This window comes from Pecten maximus, chromosome 11, assembly GCF_902652985.1.
Source record: "Pecten maximus chromosome 11, xPecMax1.1, whole genome shotgun sequence".
NCBI lineage: Eukaryota > Metazoa > Mollusca > Bivalvia > Pectinida > Pectinidae > Pecten > Pecten maximus.
In genome coordinates this window covers 21,408,930-21,431,032 of record NC_047025.1, presented here as the reverse complement: position 1 = coordinate 21,431,032, position 22,103 = coordinate 21,408,930, and the positions used below count along the sequence as shown (strand labels likewise).

The following is a 22,103-nucleotide window of genomic DNA, read 5'->3' as shown; positions in this document are numbered from 1 at the left end:
GAGACACTTACAGCCTGGTATATATATAATAATCTAGAGACACTTACAGCCTGGTATATATATAATAATCTAGAGACACTTACAGCCTGGTATATATATAATAATCTAGAGACACTTACAGCCAGGTATATATATTAGATCAAGAGACATTTACAGCCTGGTAAATATACATGTATTAAATCTACAGCCTGGAAGTACGGTATTTGCCGCAATAAGTGCTAAGCAGCTACTTATCGTGAAACAATTTCAAAATAAGTCATATTACGTACATTTTTCTTAGTGACTTCCAAAGACTTTTTTGTTCGTAACATAGATTTTAAAATGATATCTATAGAAATAATTAATTTACATGAAAAGGAAAGTGAGCGAGGCTTATATGGATTTACCCTACGGCCACTGAATTCATCAGTAAATACCATTTCTATGAGATCATTAAAGGGCTAAACTGTCTTCTGTGGAAAGTTATTAGATAAGGTAAATGTACTTCTGGGTCAGGACTTATATATATAGGCCTCCACACCAGACTCAACGAGCTCCGCATGCGGGAGCATGATAAGTCTGTCACTAGAAAAGCTACCATAGGGAAATGTAGCGATAAGTAACGAGGTAGATATGTTGGAAGTTTAAATTTAAGTTCCCAGGTTGGAATTATATGTTTTTATCCCCCCCCCCCCCCCCCTCTAATTTTTTTGTTTGTGAATACAAATGTATTTGTATATTTCAAGTCAATACACAAATTTGATATATTGCTTCGTTTAAAAATGAAAATAGCTGAATTGGAAAATAATATGACCTGTCGCGTTGACGGGCGTATAAATACCCTTAATATATGTTGAACATAATTGCTTCTTGTTGTAGTGAACAAAATCTTAGAGATATTGAATAAGAAATAGAAAACTTGCATATTCTACACAATGCCCATATGTGCCAAAGAATATTTGAAGCAAGTTTCATATCTGTTAAGGCTAGAGAGCTAGCGCTACATGTAACAAGGAAAAGTTAACGGACTGCCGATCTTATCGAAAAAAAGAATTTTTCCTTAGCGTGGTAGAAGAGCATTTTGGGTATATCATTTTGAATTTACTCAAAGATTGTGTCGTTGAGGGGCGTCTTCCCATATCACTACAGCATTGTATGGTTTGTGTTCTCCTTTAATAGTTATTGATAGTTTGATAGTTAATAGTTAGTAATGGTTATAGCTGATGTACTTCTATCATGACTTTAATAGTTATATCTGATGTACTTCTATCATGTGTTTAATAGTTATAGCTGATGTACTTCTATCATGATTTTAATAGTTATAGCTGATGTACTTCTATCATGATTTTAATAGTTATATCTGATGTACTTCTATCATGTGTTTAATAGTTATATCTGATGTACTTCTATCATGTGTTTAATAGTTATATCTGATGTACTTCTATGTGTTTAATAGTTATAGCTGATGTACTTCTATCATGTGTTTAATAGGTATATCTGATGTACTTCTATGTGTTTAATAGTTATAGCTGATGTACTTCTATCATGTGTTTAATAGGTATATCTGATGTACTTCTATGTGTTTAATAGTTATAGCTGATGTACTTCTATCATGTGTTTAATAGTTATATCTGATGTACTTCTATCATGTGTTTAATAGTTATATCTGATGTACTTCTATCATGACTTTAATAGTTATAGCTGATGTACTTCTATCATGTGTTTAATAGTTATATCTGATGTACTTCTATCATGACTTTAATAGTTATATCTGATGTACTTCTATGTGTTTAATAGTTATAGCTGATGTACTTCTATCATGTGTTTAATAGGTATATCTGATGTACTTCTATGTGTTTAATAGTTATAGCTGATGTACTTCTATCATGTGTTTAATAGGTATATCTGATGTACTTCTATCATGTGTTTAATAGTTATAGCTGATGTACTTCTATCATGTGTTTAATAGGTATATCTGATGTACTTCTATCATGTGTTTAATAGTTATAGCTGATGTACTTCTATCATGTGTTTAATAGTTATATCTGATGTACTTCTATCATGTGTTTAATAGTTATATCTGATGTACTTCTATCATGTGTTTAATAGTTATATCTGATGTACTTCTATCATGTGTTTAATAGTTATATCTGATGTACTTCTATCATGTGTTTAATAGTTATATCTGATGTACTTCTATCATGTGTTTAATAGTTATATCTGATGTACTTCTATCATGTGTTTAATAGTTATAGATGATGTACTTCTATCATGACTTTAATAGTTATATCTGATGTACTTCTATCATGTGTTTAATAGTTATAGCTGATGTACTTCTATCATGTGTTTAATAGTTATAGCTGATGTACTTCTATCATGTGTTTAATAGTTATATCTGATGTACTTCTATCATGTGTTTAATAGTTATAGCTGATGTACTTCTATCATGTGTTTAATAGTTATATCTGATGTTTTTCTATCATGTGTTTAATAGTTATAGCTGATGTACTTCTATCATGTCTTTATAGTTATAGCTGATGTACTTCTATCATGTGTTTAATAGTTATAGCTGATGTACTTCTATCATGTGTTTAATAGTTATATCTGATGTACTTCTATCATGTGTTTAATAGTTATATCTGATGTACTTCTATCATGTGTTTAATAGTTATAGCTGATGTACTTCTATCATGTGTTTAATAGGTATATCTGATGTACTTCTATCATGTGTTTAATAGTTATATATGATGTACTTCTATCATGTGTTTAATAGTTATATCTGATGTACTTCTATCATGTGTTTAATAGTTATATCTGATGTACTTCTATCATGTGTTTAATAGGTATATCTGATGTACTTCTATCATGTGTTTAATAGTTATAGCTGATGTACTTCTATCATGTCTTTATAGTTATATCTCCCCTTACTCTTCAGAAGGCTGTAAATGATGATAGATGTAGTCTCCAGTCTCTGGCTATAGCTGAGGTTACTGACCTATAATTCTCACAGCATTGCTGACAAATTGAATAACATGTGTTATGATTAATTTGTCTGCAATCCTGTGAGAATTATAGGACAAATAACTCTCTACAGAAAAAAAGTTCAATATTTATTTTCCAATTTTAAATCTAAGTATTTAAATTTCGAGCTGTCAATGGGACGTGTTCTTGTGACCTATTGTCTAAATGCAACCGTTCCCGGCAAAAACACATAGTTCATGGAAATAAAATAAACACGAAATCATCAATTTAGTTCAATTTCAACATTTTTTTTAACACATTCCACCGTGAGGATATTTACCTTTTATACAACATAACTACATAAATTGTTGTTTACATTGATCAATCAGAACTAATACAAGTAACGTCAGGCAAAACGATGTCATATTTAGTGACAACATCACAAACATTGTGCTTCATATCACTACACTAATGGAAGGTTTGGGAGAATTATGATCTGATAACTAACCAGACACTATATACAAGAGGCCCAATAGGCCTGTATCGTTCACCTGCTTCTAATGTAATGCATTTGAAGTTGATCTAGGTCATTTATGCAGATGCTAAGCTGATAAATACTTCATTTTATTTACACTGTACAAGCATTTAGGAGATAATGTGTTATTGATTTTTTTAGGAAGAATAATTTCCAGTCCCATCCTGAATTCTTCAGGATTTATCATAGAAATAAATGATATTTTGATTCCCAAGAGTTTCAAATGAAGTTGTAGCGCGACTTCTCTGGAAAGTTGGCAATTTTAGTTATGTATAGGTGACTGTGTTCCACAGTACCTAAAAATGTATTAAACACATTTGACACCTGTTAAAATTTACTTGAAAATAGGCCAAGGTAATCAAGTCATTCATTTGATCAAACTTGGTCCTTCATCCCAGCATATGCTACTGTTCTACTATCTTTACCCTCGACCTTTCGGTTATAGAGCAGAAATCGAAAATGTGAATTGTTTACTGAAGCATGACGATAGACGAAATGCAATTAGAAAAGGTAACTTGAGCTTTGTCTCAGGTGGCCTAACAATATTGTAACAGGTTAAATCAGTCTCAGGTGGCCTAACAATATTGTAACAGGTTAAATCAGTCTCGGGTGGCCTAACAATATCGTAACAGGTTAAATCAGTCTCAGGTGACCTAACAATATCGTAACAGGTTAAATCAGTCTCAGGTGACCTAACAATATCGTAACAGGTTAAATCAGTCTCAGGTGACCTAACAATATCGTAACAGGTTAAATCAGTCTCAGGTGGCCTTACAATATCGTAACAGGTTAAATCAGTCTCAGGTGGCCTAACAATATCGTAACAGGTTAAATCAGTCTCAGGTGGCCTAACAATATCGTAACAGGTTAAATCAGTCTCAGGTGACCTAACAATATGGTAACATCAGTCTCAGGTGACCTAACAATATCGTAACAGGTTAAATCAGTCTCAGGTGACCTAACAATATCGTAACAGGTTAAATCAGTCTCAGGTGACCTAACAATATCGTAACAGGTTAAATCAGTCTCAGGTGGCCTAACAATATCGTAACAGGTTAAATCAGTCTCAGGTTGCCTAACAATATCGTAACAGGTTAAATCAGTCTCAGGTAACCTAACAATATCGTAACAGGTTAAATCAGTCTCAGGTGACCTAACAATATCGTAACAGGTTAAATCAGTCTGAGGTGGCCTAACAATATCGTAACAGGCTAAATCAGTCTCAGGTGGCCTAACAATATCGTAACAGGTTAAATCAGTCTCAGGTGGCCTAACAATATTGTAACAGGTTAATTCAGTCTGAGGTGGCCTAACAATATCGTAACAGGTTAAATCAGTCTGAGGTGGCCTAACAATATCTTAACAGGCTAAATCAGTCTCAGGTGGCCTAACAATATCGTAACAGGTTAAATCAGTCTCAGGTGGCCTAACAATATTGTAACAGGTTAAAACATCAGCTGATACACCTCTCAATTTTATCTGGAGTAATAAAGTAAAACTAATATACAAATCAGTGAGTCCTTAATCAGATTATGTTTCTCAAAATTTTTAATTGATGAATTTCGGATCCAAATTTCACCTTAGGACCATGTAGCCATGGTCTCGTTCCACCATGGAAAGATGATTTTAGAATTGAGAACTATTTTCAATTGTATGAAAGGCACCTGATCTGCATTCCCTTTGAGAAATAATGGACCTAACAATAAAGCCCTACAGTGTTGATTAACACTATAACCTGATTACCTCCTATATAAGTGGTTCCTCCTTTACCTTTCTCATCATTTAACCTTCCTCTACAATCCACGTACACAAGGAGACACATTAGGCCTAGGATGAGGACTCCAGCAGTCCTATTTGATTATAGCTTAATAGAAAAGTACATAACCATAAATTGATGTTTTCCTGGAAATCAATTTGAAGCTATACATACTTTAGAGAGAAACACACACGAGGCTATCTACTAAAGGGAATGAATTGAAATGTTTGGCACCAAATGTGGATTTGATTTTTTAACAATAATCATAAATGTGTATCAAAACACAAGTCTACTTTAGCTCACAAAATCTGTTAATAGATAGAACTGTCTATATATGCCCCAGGCTATCAGAGTTTCAATGAATGACTTAGAAATGTCTACAGAGAGTGTTGTAGAGATATTTGAGTTACATATCTACTGAGAGTGTTGTATAGATATCTGAGTTACATATCTACTGAGAGTGTTGTATATATATCTGAGTTACATATCTTCTGAGAGTGTTGTAGAGATATTTGAGTTACATATTTACTGAGTGTTGTAGAGATATTTGAGTTACATATTTACTGAGAGTGTTGTAGAGATATTTGAGTTACATATCTACTGAGAGTGTTGTAGAGATATCTGAGTTACATATCTACTGAGAGTGTTGTAGAGATATTTGAGTTACATATCTACTGAGAGTGTTGTATAGATATTTGAGTAACATATCTACTGAGAGTATTGTAGAGATATTTGAGCTACATATCTCCTGAGTGTTGTAGAGATATTTGAGTTACATATCTACTGAGAGTGTTGTAGAGATATATGAGTTACATATCTACTGAGAGTGTTGTAGAGATATCTGAGTCACATATTTACTGAGAGTGTCGTAGAGATATTTGAGTTACATACCTCCTGAGAGTGTTGTAGAGATATTTGAGTTACATATTTACTGAGAGTGTTGTAGAGATATTTGAGTTACATATTTACTGAGAGTGTCGTAGAGATATTTGAGTTACATACCTCCTGAGAGTGTTGTAAAAATATTTGAGTTACATATTTACTGAGAGTGTTGTAGAGATATTTGAGTTACATATTTACTGAGTGTTGTAGAGATATTTGAGTTACATATCTCCTGAGTGTTGTATAGATATCTGAGTGACATACCTTCTGAGAGTGTTGTAGAGATACTTGAGTTACATACCTCCTGAGAGTGTTGTAGAGATATTTGAGTTACATATTTACTGAGAGTGTTGTAGAGATATTTGAGTTACATATCTACTGATAGTGTTGTAGAGATATTTGAGTTACATACCTCCTGAGAGTGTTGTAGAGATATTTGAGTAACATATCTACTGAGAGTATTGTAGAGATATTTGAGCTACATATCTCCTGAGTGTTGTAGAGATATTTGAGTTACATATCTACTGAGAGTGTTGTAGAGATATATGAGTTACATATCTACTGAGAGTGTTGTAGAGATATCTGAGTTACATATTTACTGAGTGTTGTAGAGATATTCGAGTTACATATCTACTGAGAGTGTTGTAGAGCGATATTTGAGTTACACACCTACTGAGTGTTGTAGAGATATTTGAGTTACATATCTACTGAGAGTGTTGTAGAGATATTTGAGTTACATATCTACTGAGTGTTGTAGAGATATTTGAGTTACATATCTACTGAGTGTTGTAGAGATATTTGAGTTACATATCTACTGAGAGTGTTGTAGAGATATTTGAGTTACATATCTACTGAGAGTGTTGTAGAGATATTTGAGTTACATATTTACTGAGAGTGTTGTAGAGCGATATTTGAGTTACATACCTTCTGAGAGTGTTGTGTAGGTACTTCAGCTGTTGTAACTCAGTTTTCTCCTGGGTCTGGACTCTGTCATGTAAGAACTGAAGAACATCATCCATCTCTTCGTCCTCAAGATCACCAGGTGAGCGAAAGTGAAATGCAAGGTCGGAAAACTCCACAAGTACTCCACTTCTAACTGGACCTGTGGAACCTGTCAGGGAAATATACACAACTGAGACAACACAGCAGGGTCAAAGGTGAAATACACACAGGTGATACAACACTTAGAGCAAGGTCAAAGGTAAAATACACACAGGTGAGACAACACTTACAGCAAGGTCAAAGGTTAAATACACACAGGTGATACAACACTTACAGCAAGGTCAGGGGTAAAATACATACAGGTGAGACAATGCTTACAGCAAGGTCAAAGGTTAAATACACACAGGTGGGACAACACTTACAGCAAGGTCAGGGGTAAAATACATACAGGTGAGACAATACTTACAGCATGGACAAAGGTAAAATACACACAGGTGATACAACAGTTACAGCAAGAACAAAGGTAAAATACACACAAGTGACTCAAAACACTTACAGCAAGGTCAAAGGTAAAATACAGACAGGTAATACAACATTTACAGCAAGGACAAAGGTAAAATACATACAGGTGAGACTACACTTACAGCAAGGACAAAGGTTAAATACACACAGGTGATACAACAGTTACAGCATGGACAAAGGTAAAATACACACAGGTGATACAACACTTACAGCAAGGTCAAAGGTAAAATACACACAGGTGATACAACACTTACAGCAAGGACAAAGGTAAAATACATACAGGTGAGACTACACTTACAGCAAGGTCAAAGGTAAAATACATACAGGTGAGACAACACTTATAACAAGGTCAAAGGTTAAATACACACAGGTGATACAACACTAACAGCAAGGACAAAGGTTAAATACACACAGGTGATACAACACTTACAGCAAGGACAAAGGTAAAATACATACAGGTGATACAACACTCACAGCAAGGACAAAGGTTAAATACACACAGGTGATACAACACTTACAGCAAGGTCAAAGGTTAAATACACACAGGTGATACAACACTTACAGCAAGGACAAAGGTAAAATACATACAGGTGATACAACACTCACAGCAAGGACAAAGCAGATACTTGTTTAACCAGGAAATCGTTGCCCTGTGTATGTCGTAAACGTATGCACCATGATTAGATTTGTTCTGTGTAGACAGAAATCTACACTTCATGAATTTCAATGCATGATTCAGGTTATTAGTTTGATCAGGACAAATTTACGTAGAGGAACAGAACAATATTTCTTCCTGTAGGGAAATATACTAATTCATGGAAATGTCAGACCAGACCTATCATTCAGTAACCTGTTTACCTCGGGTTACACCAGAAATCAGGGCCCAATACCAATATCCTCTCAACGTAAATCTGCTGTTTAACTGTCTCTGTTACAACTGTTTCAATTAGACTAAATCTGCCATGTCCAGAGGAATAAAAACCATCCTATCTATAAACTGAGTCCCAATCTATTTTATTATCCTTTTAAGGTATACCAACTAAACCTGTTATGTCTATATTGCTCTACTTGTTACGTTACAAAAGCTCTGGTGCCATTCAAACTATCATTTAATTGGATTTTGTATCTTTTATAGAGAGAAAATGCTTTTCTTTGAAGTTGAAATTTAATCAGAAGCATTAGGACTCAATATCTGTGTCCAATAAATATTATTCAAGGTCAAATTTACATCACCAAGCTATTGTCTGTAGGAACAGCAATACCAGCAGATCTGAAGGTCATAGGATGTGGACAACAGGAATACTCGATATCATCTGTATGGAATCAGAGTATTGTTCATGTTGAATGAATATCAAGGTCATTAATTTGAACAATCTTGATAGCCCTTTACCTCAGCATACTTTAGGCCCAATATCAAGTTTCTGGGGCTCTTGCTTAATGAGAATAAGTCATTTAAAGGTTTCAGCATATCTGACCCATGTGACCTTTAATGAAGGTTAAGGTCATTCATTTGAACAAAATTGATAGCCCTTCACCCTAGCATGGTAAAGGCTCAATTTCAGGTCTCTAGGCCTCCTGGTTATTGAGAAGAAGTCAAAAACGTAAATTGTTTACGAACTGACGATGGACGACAATGCACAAAAGACAATTAGAATAGGCCACTTGACACTTCATCTCAGGTGACCTAGAAATTCTCACAAAACAAGAATAAGACCAGGTCTGGGATATTCTGGAAAGAGAACAAGAGGTCGCCAGAGTTTTCAAATATTTGTCAATTCCATCCTTTTTGACCCCGCCCATCAGCCCAAGGGGGTCAGTCATGGACAACATGTGCAACCCATCAAAATCTCATCCCATCCTGCTAATTTGAACGACTTTAAAATGAATTCCAATAGAAATCCAACAAATGATAGTCAAAAATGTGATTTCCCTTATAAAAACTATAGTAAAGTTTACCCTCTCCCCAGGGGCAAACATGTGACCCCAGGGTCATGAAAGTCACAATTTTGGTAAAACACCTCAAGATCCTTCCATCTATGAAGAGTATTTGATTCTACCTTAATTGGGCTTTGAGAAGAAGATTTTTAGAATTTAAGACATTTTGACCCACCCCTCAGTCTCCTGGGGGTGGGGTGGGGATGAGGACCATATAATTCACGGTTTTGGTTGACCTTAAATAGAAAACTGTCTTGTAAATCTAGGTCAAGTAGTGCCCCAACTTGTATGTCTAGGGTGGAGACAATGGTACCACAATTGTATATCAACAAACATAGAACATATATGTCATATCGCACAAAGAGTTATTGTATATGACCTAATAAGGGCATCCCTACATTTTTCCAAAGAAAAAAAAATCTTTGACCGAGTGTCAAAATGGTGTTCAAAAATAACAATCCATGTGAAATGTTTTGCTACTTATGTTAAATTTTCTTCAGCAAATTAAGTCACTGGAACAGCAGTTTTCGCCACATTTTGTCTATTCATACAGATGTCAGTACAAAGTGTGCCCGAAACTAATGCTAAAGACACATACAAATTCATGTTATTAACTAAATGTTTTTAAGAACAGAAAGCTAGTAAAAGACACTGTAAATCAACGATGTCTGATATGATCTGGGAAATCACCTGTGTCTATAAATAGAACACAAAAGAGTTCCATTTGGACATAAATGGTGGACCACACATTCTCTGTTCTGGAGAAGAGCTAGCATGGTTAACAAGTTTACAGGAATATTCAAGTGATGTTTATGCTTGATAAATGATAATGAATAGATATCTTAATGTTTTTATTACTGAATATTTTACCGTTTCCACAGACTTGGGTATTCTGCTATAAGGTATAATCTGTTTCATAAAACCTTAGAAGAACGAATCTTAATAAGGGCGCCCCTAATGTCAATTACCCGCGCCCTGTGCCCTTCTTAGGTCATATACGGTATGTGTTATTAATATAAAACATATAATATCACCTAGCTAAACATGCTGATGTCACATGGCCAAAATATCGGTGTAACAGTATTCATACAGTTCTACCAAGCAAACAATGGGATGAATCGTACACAATAAGGCAGCCATATTGCTGTACTTAAAGTACCTGGTTGGTTGAAGTCCCAAGCTAGTGTCTTAAGCTCTTGCTTGACCGGCCCGGATGCCCAGCCCATACAGTCACTGACCTCCACGACAGAAAAAGACAGGCTGTTAGTGTCACTGAAGGTCTTTCCACTCTTCTTAGCCTTTGCAATTGCCACGGCAATAGGTGGACACTGTAGAAACAATGGTATATACTAAGTTAACCTCAAGTGTATTCTTCTGTCTATTGTATAACAGTTGGCTTTAATTTTATTTCATTGATTTTGTTTGAGTTTCTGTAACTGACAGGGCCTTAAGAACACTGTTTAGTACATACCCTGGTACCTCCCTAGTTCTCCCATGTGTCATTGATAAAAAACCCTGTGTTTTAACACATTTGTGCTGTCATCAATTAGCAGACCCAGCTAGCAGACATACGTTGCAGAAACGTCATAGATGGTTGCAAATGTTGCAGTTGCATTTCAACGTTCGTTTAACGTTACATTTCTGTAATGCCAAACGCAGTTTCTAACGATTAAACTGCAACGGGCAATAAACGTGATTAAAACGCCGACGTTTTTTCAGTAAATATTCCAATTCTTCGGTTGAAAGTTAAACGTTTATGAAACGTTTGTCCAACGTGTAATCTTTTAGCATATAAATTTCCATGTTTTACGTTAAAACATAACGTTTTCAGACGTTGCTGAAACGATTGTTTTCCCACTAAAAGTCATAATATTAACCGTCTTACTTGCAACGTCTACATAACATTTTCTTAACGTAGCAAATCAATACGATGATTTTGTTTCAAAAGATAAAAATTAAGTTAAAACGTTTCACAGGCGTTGTTAAAACGTGTCGTTTTTGAAACAAGCAATGATTGATGCACTTCATGGTTAAGTTAATTTCACTATCGTGTAATTCACGATTTTTCAAATTAACATTTCGTGTAGTTAATATATATTATCTTTAACGTATATTTCCTACTCTACAATTGAGTTTTTTAAAACATACAATTAAGACATCTAGATATACATTTAACATCCTAGCATGATGGTAATATATTTTATATTTATGTAACTGATGTACGTTATTTTTTATATTAAATTTATTAAGTATTAACTTAATGTCTATGCCACGTTTGGCAAACGTAACAAATTTTTGCGATTTTCCCTGTATTACTGAGGCCTGTTGAACGTTTCCCTAACGTTAATGAAACGGTATGTTCTCAAAACAAATCGTTTGGTATGACTTAATTGTGTCGTCTTAATTAAACTCGTATATTTTGCGTCAGTAATTGTTTCTCGCAATAGTCATTTCAATGCATATTTTTATATATGTGGTCAAAGAAGATTTATAAAAATAAGTCTTTAACATATAATCCATGCCAATTACCACATTTTCTTTGAAATAATATTATATTATGATATCATAAATATTCAAAAGGAGTTAAGGACAATGTTTTTTTTTTTTCTTCGTTTTCTGTTGTGATATATATATACGCATACAAATAATTGCTAGTACTGATATTACCCGGGCCCTCACTAACCATCAATGTATGTGTGGTGTAATGTCCGGAGGCTGACCACATGTGTGTCAGTGATATGTCGGTCAGATGATTATATAAGCCTCGGTCGCAAATTCCCGCTCGTAAAATTTCTTTGTCTACCCATGCACTCCATCTTTAACTGAGCTGTACACAGCTGATAGTTTTTGTACTTTTATGTCTGGCACTTTTCTGATGGCTTTTGAAACAATTGTCTACTTCAAAATATCTCTCTAGTGGTACATTTCGACGAGCAAAGTCCGTAGGAATACCACAATGCAAGATATAATTAGATTAACTAAATATATTACTATAAAATAAAAATAATGGCTGAAATACAGCTCCCATAGGCTAAACAGGCGGAACCAATGACACAACACAACGTAACAGACCAAATGATATGCTACTTTTAAACCTTTTTAGAAGTAACAATGAAAAGTGTACTATCTAATCAATCATATTACACGTACAGATAATTCTTGCATGCAAGTTATTTATCATTCTAGACAACCTATTAAGACGCTAGTTCCGGGTCCATCCCTCTTAATAAGAACTGGAACTATAGATTTTATTAATTCAAAATGCAAAAACAGAAATGACCGAGCATAAAAATGGTCTCGATGTTTATTGCTTTTATGTTTCAGAAGGAATGCACGACACTGTGACGAGCAGCAACGAGTCGGAGTGAGACGAAGAAGGGACTGGATATTAAATGATAAATAAATAGATATCACTAAAATATATAGCAGGTCATGTTTTGTATAAAACAGTACATTGGTGTACACTGGAAAACGTAGCATGTTGAAAAGACTTGAAGTGAAATACAACGTGGCGATCCATTCATTTCAACAGATTTCATTTTGTTACGAAATTTTCTGTATAAAGTCTATTTCCAACTAAAATACGTTTATGCAATGTTGCAGAAACGTCGAATAAATGTTGCAGAAAAGTTACATTAACGTCGTACGGTAATTGCAAAACGTTGCCTAAACGTTTACCTACATTACGAAATAATTAGAGAAATGTCCATTTAAACTTAAGTACGTTTATGCAACGTTGCAGATACGTGAAATATATGGTAGATAAACATTGCGGAAAAGTTACATTAACGTTACATAAATGTTGCAGAAACGTTATGTTAACGTTACATTAATGTCTGTGCAACGATTCGTGGTACGGTAAAGAAACATTTTTTCGACGTATGTCTGCCAGCTGGGTGATAGCCTGATGACCACAAATGATGGTTTTGGTAACAGAAAACTCTGTTACTGTTGGAGTCGGTCTTAAAATAGGGAAATACCATTTTCATAAATTAGATATGTGTTACCCAAAATCTGATTCTTGTGTCAATATTATGTGGAATTTATTAACTTCTTACATAATCTAATAATGTCACTTAAACTGACTAAAGTCCTCCTAAAATTAAAAATATTGAACGTTTTATGAATTTTGCATGGCATTGACACTAGTGGTGTACCGATAACCGGAAACATCGATTAAATCGAGTTGGACCCAAGATCGATTGGATAATCGATTTTGCACTTAAAAGATCGATTGTGAAATTTGGCTATGAATAGATCGTTTCATATGTTTCTTATTTGAATGGCTGAAGTTATTCAGATACGTACTGTTGTTATGAATGCTTTTATTTTCAATAAACCAAAATAAAACATCCATTTCGCTTGTTCTTGTTATGTCTCGCTTGAACCACGCCGGCATTCAAGCGTTGTAGCTACCTTACGTAATCGTGGTCGATGCAGCGTTTTGTACAAAGCTATACTAATTTGCTAATATATGACGAAATCCGGACTTTCCAGAATTTATTTAACACATGGTCGGACCTAATTAAAAACCATTTCCAGCCGATAATCGATTATCGATCGATCTTGACAGCCCGATAATCGATCTTCAATATCATGGCGATTCCCAGCACTAATTGACACTCATACGATACTGTATCTTCTATATATGACAGTTTGGATACACTTGATGAACTTATACCTTATTTACAAGTTTCTGTAACTGATTGGGGCAACCTTAACTGTATATGACAGCTGTCATACACTTTACGTACTTACCTTCTTTGCCAGTTTCTGTAACTGGCTGGGGCCACCATAACACTGTATATGACAGTTGACGTAAATATTTGACATGGATGATAGCCACATCTGAGAATGGTTCTCCAAATAACACATCAGTGTACATAGTCCTTAAACAAACAGAAAGTAAAGAGACTAAATGAAAAGGATCCCTATCAGACAGACTGAGGACCGAGACTGGATCAGATAGACCCCTATCAGACAGACTGAGGACGGTACTGAGACTGAATCAGACAGACCCCTATCAGACAGACTGAAGACTGAGACTGAATCAGATAGACCCCTATCAGACTGACTGCATGAGGACTGTAAAGGACTAACATTTACTTTCTAGAACAAATGTAAACAAGAGAAAGTTTTTCATCAGTGAAACTAAGGTTATTTGGAATTAATGGAAATCTGGTGATAGGGAAAAATAATAATGGAATTACGAGCAAGTTTCAAAGAGAAATAATAATTTGAACACTTCTGATGTAATAAACAATAGGCCTATGGGCCTTAACGGTCAGTTTTGATATATATTTTAGCATATTTGACCCCTGGGACCTTGAATGAAGGTCAAGGTCATTCATTTGAACAATCATTATAGCCCTTTACCCATGAATGCTACAAACCCAATATCAGGTCTCTGAGCCTCTTGGTTATCAAAAAGTTGTTTAAAGATTTTAGCATATTTAACCCCTGTGACCTTGAATGAAGGTCAAGGTCATCCATTTGAACAAACTTGGTAGCACTTCATCCCAGCATACTACAGGTCAAATATCAGGACCCTTTTGGGTTATTGCATAAGAAGAAGTCGTTTGAATGAATGTAAATGTAAATTATTGTTCTGTGAACACACCTTCCTCCTTCACATCCATACTTGTGACAGTGTCCTCTATAGGCATGGCTCTCTCATGACCCAGACAAAGCCGAGGCTTTGTTGATACACCAGTGTCTCCCCCTGGTGTTGGTACATCAGTGTCTCCCCCTGGTGTTGGTATATCAGTGTCTCCACCTGGTGTTGGTACACCAGTGTCTCCCCCTGGTGTTGGTACACCAGTGTCTCTCCCTAGTGTTTGTACATCAGTGTCTCCACCTGGTGTTTGTACACCAGTGTCTCCCCCTGGTGTTGGTTTATCAGTGTCTCCACCTGGTGTTTGTTTTCTAGTCTCCTCCCCTTGTGTTTGTTCATCTTCTTCATCCCAGTCTGTTGCAAAAATCTTAGCAGCTTGCTCAAATTCTTCCTTCTCCTGTTAAAACACAACAGAAAGTATTTTGCTTTGCAGGTATGAAATTTGAATGGGTTGATACCAAGAAAAAGGCTGCGAACATCACCCCTCAGACCTTTCAAATTTCATCAAAATTGGTTCAGAAGTTTTTGGGAAGAAGTTGAAAATGTGAAAGTGTAAACTAAGAACGGACAGGGACAGATGAGGTCAGATTGGAAAAGGTCACTGAGCTATGCTCAGGTGACCTAGAAATGTAAATATGAATATCATTACTTTGAAATATTAAGGTTAGTTCAAGCACCATTCAACACTCTATATTACAAAGTTAAGAACGACTTCTAAACCCCGACAGTGGCAGACGAGGACTACATCTATATCCAAAACTTGCTTGTTGGCATATCAATATACTATACTTTATAAGCTACAAGTCTGATATGTATTGGAATGCATACTTACCCTTTGAGCCTGTTGTTGAAGTTTTTGTACAGCCTTACAGTGACAGGGTACAAAGATGTGCTGAATGAACCTTTTCAGAGTGCGATAGTCAACAGTATTGGCATAGGTGTGACGGCGCAGTTCACACAGGTCTTTTCCCTACAACACATGAAACAGAGGAGGTAAGTCAGGATATTGGCCCTACAATACAGGAAATAAGTCCGATATCTAATGTCAGGATCATATTATTATTATTAAGACCTAACCCTACAATACAGGAAATAAGTCGGATATCTAATGTCAGGATCATAAGACCTAACCCTACAATACAGGAAATAAGTCGGATATCTAATGTCAGGATCGTACGTCCTAACCCTACAATACAGGAAATAAGTCGGATATCTAATGCCAGGATCGTACGTCCTAACCCTACAATACAGGAAATAAGTCGGATGTCTTATGTCAGGATCGTAAGTCCAAACCCTACAATACCGGAAATAAGTCGGATATCTAATGTCAGAATTTTAATACAGGAAATAAGTCGGATATCTAATGTCAGGATCGTAAGTCCTAACCCTACAATACAGGAAATAAGTCGGATATCTAATGTCAGGAACGTAAGTCCTAACCCTACAATACAGGAAATAAGTCAGTTATCTAATGTCAGGATCGTAAGTCCTTAACCCTACAATACAGGAAATAAGTCGGATATCTAATGTCAGGATCGTAAGTCCTAACCCTACAATACAGGGAATAAGTCGGATATCTAATGTCAGGATCGTAAGTCCTAACCCTACAATACAGGAAATAGGTCTGATATCTAATGTCAGGATCGTAAGTCCTAACCCTACAATACAGGAAATAAGTCGGATGTCTTATGTCAGGATCGTAAGTCCAAACCCTACAATACCGGAAATAAGTCGGATATCTAATGTCAGAATTTTAATACAGGAAATAAGTCTGATATCTAATGTCAGGATCGTAAGTCCTAACCCTACAATACAGGAAATAAGTCGGATATCTAATGTCAGGAACGTAAGTCCTTACCCTACAATACAGGAAATAAGTCGAATGACTTATGTCACGATAGTATAAGTCCTAACCCGACAATACAGGAAATAACTTGGATATCTAATGTCAGGATCGTAAGTCCTAACCCTACAATACAGGAAATAAGTCGGATATCTAATGTCAGGATCGTAAGTCCTAACCCTACAATACAGGAAATAAGTCGGATATCTAATGTCAGGATCGTAAGTCCTAACCCTACAATACAGGAAATAAGTCGGATGTCTTATGTCAGGATCGTAAGTCCTAACCCTACAATACAGGAAATAAGTCGGATATCTAATGTCAGGATCGTACGTCCTAACCCTACAATACAGGAAATAAGTCGGATATCTAATGTCAGGATCGTAAGTCCTAACCCTACAATACAGGAAATAAGTCGGATATCTAATGTCAGGATCGTAAGTCCTAACCCTACAATACAGGAAATAAGTCAGTTATCTAATGTCAGGTTCATAAAGTCCTTACCCTACAATACAGGAAATAAGTCGAATGACTTATGTCACGATAGTATAAGTCCTAACCCTACAATACAGGAAATAAGTCGGATATCTAATGTCAGGATCGTAAGTCCTAACCCTACAATACAGGAAATAAGTCGGATATCTAATGTCAGGATCGTAAGTCCTAACCCTACAATACCGGAAATAAGTCGGATATCTAATGTCAGGATCGTAAGTCCTAACCCTACAATACAGGAAATAAGTCGGATGTCTTATGTCAGGATCGTAAGTCCTAACCCTACAATACAGGAAATAAGTCGAATATCTAATGTCAGGATTATAAGTCCTAACCCTACAATACAGGAAATAAGTTGGATATCTAATATCAGGATCATAAGTCCTCACCCTACAATACAGGAAATAAGTCGGATATCTAATGTCAGGATCGTAAGTCCTAACCCTACAATACAGGAAATAAGTCGGATATCTAATGTCAGGATCATAAGTCCTAACCCTACAATACAGGAAATAAGTCGGATATCTAATGTCAGTATTGTAAGTCCTTACCCTACAACACAGAAAATCAAACTGATATTTTCTTTTTTTTTTTCTGGAAAAAAGCTGATGAGTCAAATTTCAAGCATTGACAGATTACACCTGATGAACTATGGGCCATTACACAAAACCTGTGACAACAATTTTTTTTATAAAACAAATCAAAACAAAACAAACTTGAGTGCACATACAAATATGGTTCCTAACATTCCTGTGCAGCTTCACTAAAAATAGTTTACAAATTCAGGAGTTATCCAGACAAAACCTCAATGACAGATAAACAAGATGATTCCAGTATTACCCCAACTTTGTAACTGGGGTATAACAAGTCAGGGTATCTACTGCCAGGGCTGGCTCATGGTTTCAGAGCTCAAATCATCATTACAAATTCTGGTGAACTCACAACACTCTAATGAACTCCTATAGACTGGTGTACCCATAGATTGGTGTACTCCTAGAGACTGGTGTACCCATAGACTGGTGTACCCACACAGACTGGTGAACTCCTACAGACTGGTGAACCCACACAGACTGGTGTACCCATAGACTGGTGTACTCCTACAGACTGGTGAACCCACACAGACTGGTGAACTCCTAGAGACTGGTGTACTCCTACACACTGGGTGTACCCATAGACTGGTGTACTCCTATAGACTGGTGTACTCCTACAGACTGGTGTACCCATAGATTGGTGTACTCCTAGAGACTGGTGAACTTCTACCGACTGGTGAACCCACACAGACTGGTGTACTCCTATAGACTGGTGTACTCCTACAGACTGGTGTACTCCTATAGACTGGTGTACTCCTACAGACTGGTGTACTCCTACAGACTGGTGTACTCCTACAGACTGGTGTACTCCTATAGACTGGTGTACTCCTATAGACTGGTGTACTCCTATAGACTGGTGTACTCCTACAGACTGGTGTACCCATAGATTGGTGAACCCATAGATACTGGTGAACTCCTATAGACTGGTGAACTCCTACAGACTGGTGAACTTCTACAGACTGGTGAACCCACACAGACTGGTGAACTCCTAGAGACTGGTGAACTCCTACAGACTGGTGAACCCACACAGACTGGTGAACTCCTACAGACTGGTGAACTCCTACAGACTGGTGTACCCATAGACTGATGTACTCCTACAGACTGGTGAACTTCTACAGACTGGTGTACCTATAGATTGGTGTACCCATAGATACTGGTGAACTCATAGAGACTGGTGTACTCCTATAGACTGGTGTACTCCTACAGACTGGTGAACCCACACGGACTGGTGTACCCATAAATACTGTTGTACACATTCAGAAAGTTGTACTCATACAGGCTGTTGTACTCATACAGGCTGTTGTACTCAAATGGGATATTGTACTCAAATAGACTGTTGTACTCATTTAGATTGGTGAACCCACACAGACTGGTGAACCCACAAAGACTGGTGAACCCACACAGACTGGTCCACCCACACGGACTGATGAACCCACACAGACTGGTGAACCCACATGGACTGGTGAACCCACACATACTGGTGAACCCACACAGACTGGTGAACCCACACGGACTGGTGAACCCACACGGACTGGTGAACCCACATGGACTGGTGAACCCATACAGACTGGTGAACCCTTACAGACTGGTGAACCCACACAGACTGGTGAACCCACACAGACTGGTGAACCCACAGAGAATGGTGAACCCACACAGACTGGTGAACTCCTACAGACTGGTGAACCCATATGGACTGGTGAACCCACACGGACTGATGAACCCATACAGACTGGTGAACCCATACATACTGGTGAACCCACACAGACTGGTGAACCCACACAGACTGGTGAACCCACACAGACTGGTGAACCCATACATACTGGTGAACCCACACGGACTGGTGTACCCACACGGACTGGTGAACCCATACAGACTGGTGAACCCTTACAGACTGGTGAACCCACACAGACTGGTGAACCCACACAGACTGGTGAACCCATACAGACTGGTGTACCCACACGGACTGGTGAACCCACACGGACTGGTGAACCCACACAGACTGGTGAACCCATACAGAATGGTGAACCCATACATACTGGTGAACCCACACAGACTGGTGAACCCACACGGACTGGTGAACCCACACGGACTGGTGAACCCACACATACTGGTGAACCCACACAGACTGGTGAACCCATACAGAATGGTGAACCCATACATACTGGTGAACCCACACAGACTGGTGAACCCACACAGACTGGTGAACCCACACAGACTGGTGAACCCATACAGAATGGTGAACCCATACATACTGGTGAACCCACACAGACTGGTGAACCCATACAGAATGGTGAACCCATACATACTGGTGAACCCACACAGACTGGTGAACCCACACAGACTGGTGAACCCACACAGACTGGTGAACCCACACAGACTGGTGAACCCACACAGACTGGTGAACCCACACAGACTGGTGAACCCACAGAGAATGGTGAACCCACACAGACTGGTGAACTCCTACAGACTGGTGAACCCATATGGACTGGTGAACCCACACGGACTGATGAACCCATACAGACTGGTGAACCCATACATACTGGTGAACCCACACAGACTGGTGAACCCACACAGACTGGTGAACCCATACATACTGGTGAACCCACACAGACTGGTGTACCCACACGGACTGGTGAACCCATACAGACTGGTGAACCCTTACAGACTGGTGAACCCACACAGACTGGTGAACCCACACAGACTGGTGAACCCATACAGACTGGTGTACCCACACGGACTGGTGAACCCACACGGACTGGTGAACCCACACATACTGGTGAACCCACACAGACTGGTGAACCCATACAGAATGGTGAACCCATACACACTGGTGAACCCACACAGACTGGTGAACCCACACAGACTGGTGAACCCACACAGACTGGTGAACCCATACAGACAGTTATACTGATTCAGACTGCACGGTGAACTTAAGACTAGGTAATGGGATTACTAGACAAAGCAGGTGAATGACAACATAATTAAAGCTCCTTGTTTGCTGTGGGCGATGCCTCCTCTATATTCTACCAAAGGTATATCTTTCTTATTTCTAGGATGGAACCAAATAATTACAGAGAAGGTGACAAGGTATATCTTTCTTATTTCTAGGATGGAACCAAATAATTACAGAGAAGGTGACAAGACTAATTAACAGACAGTCATTGTTATCACTGGCATCACTGTAGGAAACCATCTTTTTCTGTCAGACAGCTAACAGTTCAATAGCTACAACTATTTATATTTCTGAGATGGATGCTACTGGCTGGGACTGAAGCGTAAATTGCCTTGGTAACTTGAGTAGTTTGACTTTAGCTGGATGAATTTAAACATTGATTTTATATTAATGTAATTAATTAGTTGCAGTATTATAAGCTCATCTGTTATTGTTTTTTTATATCTTATATCAGGTGTATTTTGAGCGTATCTAATTTACATGAATTTAACACCCCTATTACAATCACAATCAAGAGATCCCACATGGATCTGTGTGCTCATCATTGAATGATCTTTATTGTTTATATGACAGACTGGTATTTCTCTACTTTTCCCTTATTTCATCTTTTCCTTTTGATTATTCAGTAACAAGGGGAACCTAAAAATAAAATCTTAGAGGAGTCCAGGAAAAACTTTTAGTGAACAAGAAATAATGATTAAGTTTATCTGTCAAAAACAAAGATGGCTGCCTGTCAGCAATTTTTGTTTTCAAATCAAACTCTGAATTAAATGGGCACAAGTAAGGACCAAGGGGGACCTACACATTAAGTTTGAGAAATATCACTCCAGTACTTTTGAAGTAATAGTGATAACAATCTTCAACTGTCAAAATCCAAGATGGCCATATGTTAGCCATTTTTCCAATCAGTTTCCAAATTCAAGTTGAAGCAACAAAAAACAAGAGGCCCAGGGGCCTTAACGGTCATCTGACTCTAAATTAAAACCCTTATATTATTGTAGTATGCATTCTCTGTAGCAAGTATATAGTGGCACTGTTGGCCATGGTGGCCATCTTGGATATCTGACCGACCCAATAAATAATAACACTTGGTCTG

At 37.2% G+C, this 22,103-nt stretch overlaps 1 protein-coding gene across 1 annotated transcript in view; it reads right to left on the bottom strand.

Moving 5' to 3' along the window:
• The window catches only part of LOC117338495 (ATP-dependent DNA helicase Q4-like), a 263,643-nt gene that overhangs the window by 5,779 nt on the left and 235,761 nt on the right, over positions 1-22,103 (bottom strand). Inside the window, exons 17-21 of the mRNA XM_033899851.1 lie at positions 15,959-16,096; positions 15,133-15,523; positions 14,271-14,401; positions 10,672-10,840; positions 7,038-7,224 (exon numbers count right to left, since the gene is read on the bottom strand). Coding sequence (XP_033755742.1) covers positions 7,038-7,224; positions 10,672-10,840; positions 14,271-14,401; positions 15,133-15,523; positions 15,959-16,096 — 1,016 coding nt within the window. The remainder of the gene's footprint in view (positions 1-7,037; positions 7,225-10,671; positions 10,841-14,270; positions 14,402-15,132; positions 15,524-15,958; positions 16,097-22,103) is intronic.